Consider the following 8,696-nt stretch of genomic DNA (forward strand, 5'->3'; position numbering starts at 1 on the left):
TTGCAGAACTGTAATGCTGTCTCCTTGACCCTGACTTTTTCTTGTTGACTTGTAAGCACTCTTTACATATGTAGAGTTTTGTTTTTTTTTTAAACCAGAGCCTGGCTCAGCTCTGGCTGATGGTGGCACTGCAGACTGAACCTGGGACCTCAGAGCCTCAGGCACAAGAATCATTTTGCAAAACCATGTTGCTATCTCCTTGACCCTGACTTTTTTCTTGTTGATTTGTAAGCACTCTTTACTTATATAGAATTTTTTCTTTTCTTTTTTTTAAATATTTATTTTATTTATTTATTTATTCCCTTTTGTTGCCCTTGTTGTTTTATTGTTGTAGTTATTATTGTTGTTGTCGTTGTTGGATAGGACAGAGAGAAATAGAGAGAGGAGGGGAAGACAGAGAGGGGGAGAGAAAGACAGACACCTGCAGACCTGCTTCACCGCCTGGGAAGCGACTCCCCTGCAGGTGGGGAGCCGGGGTTTGAACCGGGATCCTTATGCCGGTCCTTGTGCTTTGCACCACCTGCGCTTAACCCGCTGCTACCGCCCGAATCCCCTTTTCTTTTTTTTAACCAGAGCCCTGCACCGGGTCAGCCCTGGCTGATGCCTCCCCCCACTGCCCCCCCCACTCACCAGGCCCCCACAGGTGCTGATGGCCACGTGGGAGCTGCGGGGCTGGCCTTGCAGGTGCCCTGCGTACAGGCAGTGGGGCCTGGTCACCCTCTGCCAGGCCAGCCCCGCCCGCGTCCAGTACTCCACTGACACCTGCCCGGCCAACAGGCGGGGACTGCGGGTCAGGTTGAGCAGGAAGTGCGTGCTGGGGGCCGCCACCCTGTAAAATAGCCGGGCCTCCTCTTCAGCCCCGCGCCCTGAGGCGCCCCTCCGCTGCCTGGGGGGGGCCGAGGAGAAGGCCAGGAGGGTCCCATTGTGATCCACTCGGGCGGGGAAGGCGATTTCGTAACTCTCCAGGCTGGAGAGAAGCTCATCTGTAAAGGGATGGGGAGAAATTGTGGAGACTGGGGCAAACCCCTAAAAGGACCGCACACACACACACACATCCCCAAAATTCTGGCTGGTCTTCTGGGCTCCCTCACCCCCAATCCTGGGTGGGTCCTGCCTTATTCTAGGGGGGTGGGGGGGCTGTGTTCCCTGTTTTATTCTTGGGGGGGGGGTGCTCCTGAATCCCAGTTTCCAGCCCCTCCTCCTGTCTCCATGACCCTGTCTTCTTTTTTTTTTTTAGTATTTATTTTCCGTTTTGTTGCCTTTGTTGTTTTTTATTGTTGTTGTAGTGATTGATGTCGTCGTTGTTGGCTAGGACAGAGAGAAATGGAGAGAGGAGGGGGAGACAGAGAGGGGGAGAGAAAGACAGACACCTGCAGACCTGCTTCACCACCTGTGAAGCGACTCCCCTGCAGGTGGGGAGCCGGGGCTCGAACCGGGATCCTTAAGCCGGTCCTTGTGCTTTGCGCCACGTGCGCTTAACCCGCTGCGCTACCGCCCGACTCCCAGACCCTGTCTTATTCTTGGGGTGGCCATGCTCCCCAATCTCCATCCTTCCTCCCACCCCACTAACCCAGCCTTATTTTGGGGTGTTCCCAGTCCCCACACCCTCCTCCCTATCTCCAGCCCCTCTGGGGTCCCATGGACCCTGTCTAATTCTTGGGGGGGGGGGCGCTGCACCCCCATCCGCTCCCCCTCGTCCTGTCCTGGGTCCACTGACCCTGCCTTATTCTTGCAGGGCCCAGCACCCCCACACTTACCCTGAGAGCGGAAGGCGTGTGCCCCATGCAGGCTGATGCCCAACCCCAGGGCAAGGGCCCAGCGGAGGAGCAGAAAGGCTGGAGCCATGGAGGGCCCGTGTCCTCATGTCTCTCCTAGCCCGGCGGCCAGCAGCCCCCACAGTGCCGCCCCCTCTCACAGCCTGAGGAGCCACATCCCAGGGTTCTCCTGCAAGATGGGGGGACACTCAGAAGAGGGGGCTCCCTCCCTCTCCTCTTTCCTCTCTCTCCCTCTCCTCTTTCCTCTCCCTTCTCCTCTCCCTCCCTTTCCTCTGTCCTCTCTCTCCCTTCCTCTCCCTTTTCCTCTCTCCCTCCCTCTCCTTCTCCCTGTCACCAGGATTATCACTGGGCCTTCAAGCCTCCAGAATTCCACCATTCCTGAAAGCAAGCTTTCTTTCTGCTTCTATTTATTTTAATGAGAGAGAGAAAGAGAGAGAGAGAGAGACACCTTGATCAGAACCCTGCTGAGCTCTGGCTGATGATGGTACTAGGGATTGAACCTGGGACCTCAGAGCCTCAGGCAGGAGGGTCTCTTTGCAGAACCATCCTGCTGTCTTTCCAGCTCCCACACCTTTTTTTTTTTTTAAAAAGATTTTATATATTATCAAGAGACATAGAAAGAGGAGGAGGAGGAGGAGGAGAGAGAGAGTGAGAGAGAGAGAGAGAGAAGCAGAGCCCTCCTCTGCCAAATGTACTGCCCAGGATTGAACTCAGGACCTCATGCTTTATCCATTGTGCCCTCTCCTGGACATTATTATTATTATTTTGGCCTCCAGGGTTATTACTGGGGCTCGGTGCCTGCACTATGAATCCACTGCTCCTGGAGGCCATTTTTCCTGGCTAGGACAGAGAGAAATTGAGAGGGAAGGGGGAGATAGAGAGGGAGAGAGACAGAGAGACACCTGCAGCCCTGCTTCACCACTTGTGAAGCTTCCCCTCCTGAAGTGGGGACTAGGGGAATTGAACCCGGGTCTTTGCGCACTGTAATGGGTGCACCACCACCCGGCCCCCTGCAGGTGCCTCTCTGTCTCTCTCCCTCTCTATCACCCCCTTCCCTCTCAATTTTTGGCTGTCTCTAGCCAATAAATAAAGACAAAGACAGAGAGAGACAGAGAGAGAGACAACACCATTCCCTCACATGGAGGGGGCTCGAACCCAGGTCTTCTTACTTTTTTGGGGGGCTTCAGTGGCCACTGATCTTTCCCTTGGACCTCAGCTATGGCGTTGCTTCTTCGTGAGCTGGGTGGCAGGGGGGGGGGAGAATGAGGAGTAAGAGTAGGGGGTGGGGGCAGGATTGAGGTGCTAAACTTGAAATCTAGGGGGTTCAGGCTTTGCTGAGCAAAGCCTGTCCCTGTTAAATAAAATAACTAACTAAATAAACAAATATGCTCCCGGGCCAGGGAGACAGCATCATGGTTCAGAAAAAGACTCTCCTGGGAGTCAGGCGGTCGTGCAGCGGGTTAGGCGCATGTGGCGCAAAGCAAAGCACAGGGACCATCATAAGGATCCCAGTTCGAGCCCCTGGCTCTCCACCTGCAGGGGAGTCACTTCACAGGCGGTGAAGCAGGTCTGCAGGTGTCTGTCTGTCTTTCTCTCCCCCTCTCTGTCTTCCCCATCTCTCTCCATTTCTCTCTGTTCTATCCAACAATGACGACATAAATAATAACTACAACAAAAAGTGAATAAATAAAAAAAAATAATAAAAGGCCTAATAAGCCTTGTCAAATAGCTCCCTCAGATGGTGTGCTGCTTTGTCATGTGCTCGCCCCAGGTTCAAGCCCAGCCCCTGCCGCACTGGAGGAAGCTTCAGGGTTGTGTGTGTGTGTGTGTGGGTTCTCTCTCTCTCTCTCTTTCAAAATTAATCAAATCAAATAAATATAAACTCCTTCTGCCCCCTTCCCTTCCATGACCTTCTGATGCCTGGGGGTGGGAGTCTCTTCCCAAAGTCTCTCTGGTGTGTGTGTGTGTGGGGGGGGCTCAGGGTTTTGGGGTGGCTGGGTTACGTGGAGGCGGGGGGTAGAGAGAGGTCTGTGGAGGTGGGTCACCTTGCCTGGGACAGGTGGTGGGGTACAGCTTGAGGGACCCACGGGGGGTGGTTTTTTGGGTTCTGGGTTTGTGTGGGGGGTGTGTACAGGTTGGTGGATCTGGGGTTGGGGGGGGGCAGGGGAAAAGAGAGAGAATCCTGCTGAGTTGGGGGGGGGAGGAAAGGAAAGGGAGATGAGGGGACCCCAGTCTGGAAGGGCTGGGACAGGGGTTGGCTGGTCAGATGTCAGTTTGAGGGTGTCGGCTGGGGGGGGTGAGGGGGGCTACAATGAGAAGTGTGTGTGTGTGTGTACAGTGCACACCCAGGCCCAACCAATCAACCCCCGTCCCCCCCCCAAAAAAAAAGAAAGAAAAAAGGGTAGGAAGGATGGCAGCCAGCCAGCGTGGGGGGAGGGCACCCATGGATTCCGAGGAAGGAGGGGACCCAGGGCGGCCCAGCGGTGAGGGGGAGGTGGCCAGGGAGGGGGCTAAGGACAGGCCAGGCTGCTGCTGCAGGCCTCCTCAGGCCACATCTGGCGGAGGCCCCCAGGCACATCTGGAAGACAAAGGCCTTGTTCAGGCCGCCAGGCTTGGCCTGGCGGGGCAGGCGGTGGGAAGGAGGGAGGAAGGGAGGGAGGGAGGGGGGCCCAGATCCCGGCAGGGTCCACCCCCCCCCCCCAGGGCAGCGAGTAATTACAGACCCAGAGCCCGGGAGCCTGGGTGTGGGGGAGAGACTGGCGGACACGACCTCCACATATAGACACGCAGCCATAGCGGGTGGGGAGCTGCCGGGGATCCACAAAGGACCCCCCCCAAAAAAAAAAAAACTCAGTGTATTCTCAGGCTGGGCCACGCAGCCAGATTTTCTTTCTCTCTCTCCTCTCAGGCCTGGACACACATCCACACTGATTAACATGCTCGCCCACCGCCCCCCACCCCAGGCCGGAGACAACATCTCAAATGACCCCCCCCAAGATACACACACGGAGGAACCCGGAAACATACACCCACACACACACTGCCCAGGCCTCCCCACGCAGAGCCACCCCTCCAAATACACAAGCACCCCCTCCCCCAAAAAAACCCCACAAAGTCCCCCCCAAAAAACCCCACAAAGTCGTAAACCCCTCCCCCACCACCGATGCCTACTGAGTGCCTCCCCCCCAAAACAAAACAAACAAAAAAAGCCACACACACACACTCCCTGGACTTAAACACCCCAAATCACACACTGCCCAGATTGATACAGTACAGCCCCCCAAAACACATGAACACACTTTGCAGATCTGCATACAGAGGGAACCCCCCACATGACACCCCTAGACCTGTGAGCAGAGGAGGACCCACCCCCCCCAGCAGACAGACCACAGACACACACACAGAGGCACCCCAAGACAGAGGCATTTCCCCCCCAAACAATCACATTCTCCAGACTTAAGGACACAGAGGGACCCCCCAAACACACACACACACACACACACACACACACACACACACACACACACACGCTTCCCTGACCAATACAGAGATAACCCCCCCCAAAAAAAAAAAAACCACACAGCCACATATTCCAGGGCTAAGGACATATAGGGGTACCCCCAGAACACAATCAACACCTTCCCCAGACCCCGCCCTCTGTCTGTCTGTCTGTCTTTCTCTCCCCCTCCCACCCTGCGTCCACACACCCCCACCCCCACCCCAGGCACCCCGCACCCCACGAGGTACCTGGACGCCCGCCCGCCCGCTGTCTGCCCCGCTGTCTGGCCGCGCAGGAAGGGAGGAGCGCGGGGAGGAGGGCGGAGGGGGGGTAGGAAATGGGGAGGAGCAGGAAAGAGGGGGGAGGAGGGAGGGAGAGGGGGAGGAGCGGGAAAGAGGGAGGGAGGAGGGAAAAGGGAGGAGGAGAGAAAAGGGAGGAGGAGAGAAAAGGGAGGAGGAGAGAAAAGGGAGGAGGAGGGAGGAAGGCGGGAAGGAGCAGATGGCGTGGACGGGGGAGGGGACCGCGGTCTCTAGCCACGCCCACAACCAAACCACGCCCCTCTCCTTAGACCACGCCCACAAGCCCGCCCTCTACCGCTACTAGCTGGAGCGGGACCCAGGAGGAAATGGGGGGGGTTGTGGGGGAGGGGGAGGAGGAGCTGGAGATGGGGTGCGGGAGAGGCGGTCTCGATGGTTGGGTGAGGGAGGGGAGACACTGGGGAGGGGGAGACTACCTAGTTAGGGGGGTGGGTGGAGGAAAAACGGGGTGCAGGGCGGTGGAAGAGGTGGGGGGAGGGTGGGATATGATAGCAGGGTGGGGGAAGGGGGGAAATACTTCAGGAGGGGCACGAGGAGGGAGGAGAAATTGGGGAAAGGGAAAACGGGGTTCTGGGGGGAGGTTGGGTTGGAACCACTGAGGAGGAAGTGTTCCCAAGGACTGAGGGCCAGTACCCACAGCTACGCCCACCCCCTACCACCCCCCATCTCCCAGGAGACAGGGCTGGTGGGAGTCCTGGGCTCTGCTCCTGCTAGCATCCTCTGGCTTGCGCTCTCTCTCTTCCCCATCTCTCCCTCTTTCCCTCTCTCTCTCTCTCTCCCTCTTTCCCTCTCTCCCTCCCTCTCTCTCTCTCCCTCTCCCTCTCTCTTTCTGTCACAGGCCAGGGAGACAGTACAGTGGTGAGGCAACAGACTTCTCTGCCTGAGGCTTTGAGGTCCCAGGTTCAGTCCCCAGCACCACCACCAACCAAAGCTGAGCAGGGCTCTGGATACAAAAGTAACAGAAAAAAAAAATAATAAAAAGAAAGGGAAAGTCAGACTTTCAGTACCCCAGGTTGTGTCAATGGAACAGTTTCTCCAGTGTGCTGGGGTCCTCATCTGGGGTACATTCACTAATTCCCAGTTGGTACGTAATTTTTCTTTCTCTCTCTCTTTTTTAGATTTATTTATTCCCTTTTGTTGCCCTTGTTTTTTTTTTATTGTTGTAGTTATTGTTGTTGTTGATGTCGTTGTTGGATAGGACAGAGAGAAATGGAGAGAGGAGGGGAAGACAGAGAAGGGGAGAGAAAGATAGACACCTGCAGACCTGCTTCACCACCTGTGAAGCGACCCCCCTGCAGGTGGGCAGCCGGGGGCTCGAACCGGGATCCTTTTGCCAGTCCTTGCGCTTTGCACCAACTGCGCTTAACCCGCTGCGCTACCACCTGAGTTCCCTCTTTTTTTTCTTTCTTTTCCTCCAACATGGTTATAGCTGGGGCTCAGTACTAACACTAGGACTACACTGCTTGCAGCTACCTTTTTTCCCTTCCCCCCTTTCTGTTTTATTTGATAAGACCAAGAGAAATTGAGAAGAAAGAGAGAGAGAGAGAGACCTGTAGCCCTGCTTCACTACTCGTGAAGCTTGAACTTTAGTCTTTTTGCATTCAACCAGATGCAGTCATTACCTGGCCCCCTGTGCATAAAAATTTATCTTTGAGATTTGTTTGTTAAAATGAGGACAAGAGAGGGAGATGGGGAGGGGGAGAGAGAGGGAGAAAGAGAGACAGAGACTCCCTCAGGCATGTGATGCCAAGGGGTCCTTCTTAGGACCTCATACTTTGAAGTCTAACCACTCTGACCACTTTACCCTCTTTGGGGTTCCTACACCAATCTTTTTATTTTTTTTTCTTTCCCCAGGGGGCCAAACACCTGGTTAAGCGCACACATTACAGTGTGCAAGGACCCAGGTTCAAGTCCCCGGTCCCCACCTGCAGGGGGAAAGCTTCACGAGTGGTGAAGAAGGGCTGCTCGTGTCTCTCTGTCTCTCTGCCTCTCGATCTGCCCCTTCCCTCTCAATTTCTCTCTGTCTCTATCCAAAAGTAAATAAATAAATAAATAAATATTTTAAAGTTTTGTTTTTTTTTCCTTTAGAGATTTATTTATTGATTACAGAGAGAGAAGCAGGACTTTCCTTTGACACATGCCGTGTTGGTAGTCAAACTCAGGACCTGAGAGTCCAAAGCTTTATCCACTGCCCCCTCCCTTCCAGCACTGCTTAAAAAGAAATTTAGAGGGGCTGGGCGGTGGAGGGCACCTGGTTGAGTATAACCATGCACAAAGATCTGGGTTCAACTCCCCGGTCCCCACCTGTAGGGAGGGAAGCTTCAGGAGTGGTGTAACAGGGCTGCAGGTGTCTCTCTATCTTCCTCATTCTCCCTCAATTGCTCTCCCTCCTATCAAATCAAAGAAAATAAAAACAAAAAGATCTTTTTTTTTTCTCTTAGAACATTACATTTATTTATCAGTTCCATTTTTCCCTCATCTCTGAGTGATCACTATACTCATTTTACTTTTATATAATTTAATATGATGTATTTATGTTGTACAATATCTTAATATTCTTTTGTTTGTTTGTTGATTACTTTTTTATTTACAATGAAATCCTTAATGATAGTAGTTCACCCCCAAGACAGATAGTAAAATGAAAGAAGGTTTGAAGTTCATGTTAGTATTTATTGTTCTCCTGCCATTTCAAATTAATCACACAAGAACATATACTCTGTCAAGCCTCAGATGCTAAAGGTACTTGCTGCAGAGAGTGTGTGTGGGGGGGGAGAGAGAGGGAGAGGGAGAGGGAGAGAGAGAATGGAAAGAACACCACTTCACCATTCATGGAACTCTCAGTGCTGTCAATGGTGCTTCCATGTGGTGCCAGGGCTCAGACCTAGAGCCTCATGCAAGGCAAGGCACATGCCCTTACCAGGCGAGCTACCTCCTGGTCCTTTTGCATCTCTTGTGTGTGTACATATATATATATATATATATATATATATATATATATATATATATATGCATATTTTTTAAAAATTTATTTCTTTATTGGGAAAAAGATATTTTTTATTTAAGGCCAAGGAGATAGCACCAAAGTCTTCACATTAGGCTTTTAAT

At 53.3% G+C, this 8,696-nt stretch overlaps 1 protein-coding gene across 1 annotated transcript in view; it reads right to left on the bottom strand.

Annotated features, from left to right (window-relative positions):
* The window catches only part of ADAMTS10 (ADAM metallopeptidase with thrombospondin type 1 motif 10), a 40,246-nt gene extending 34,601 nt beyond the window's left edge, over positions 1–5,645 (bottom strand). Inside the window, 3 exon segments of the mRNA XM_060181610.1 lie at positions 631–983; positions 1,758–1,944; positions 5,523–5,645. Coding sequence (XP_060037593.1) covers positions 631–983; positions 1,758–1,845 — 441 coding nt within the window. The 5' untranslated portion in view covers positions 1,846–1,944; positions 5,523–5,645.
* Positions 5,646–8,696: the final 3,051 nt, after the last annotated feature.

The sequence above is a fragment of the Erinaceus europaeus genome, chromosome 23 (genome assembly GCF_950295315.1).
Source record: "Erinaceus europaeus chromosome 23, mEriEur2.1, whole genome shotgun sequence".
Lineage (NCBI taxonomy): Eukaryota > Metazoa > Chordata > Mammalia > Eulipotyphla > Erinaceidae > Erinaceus > Erinaceus europaeus.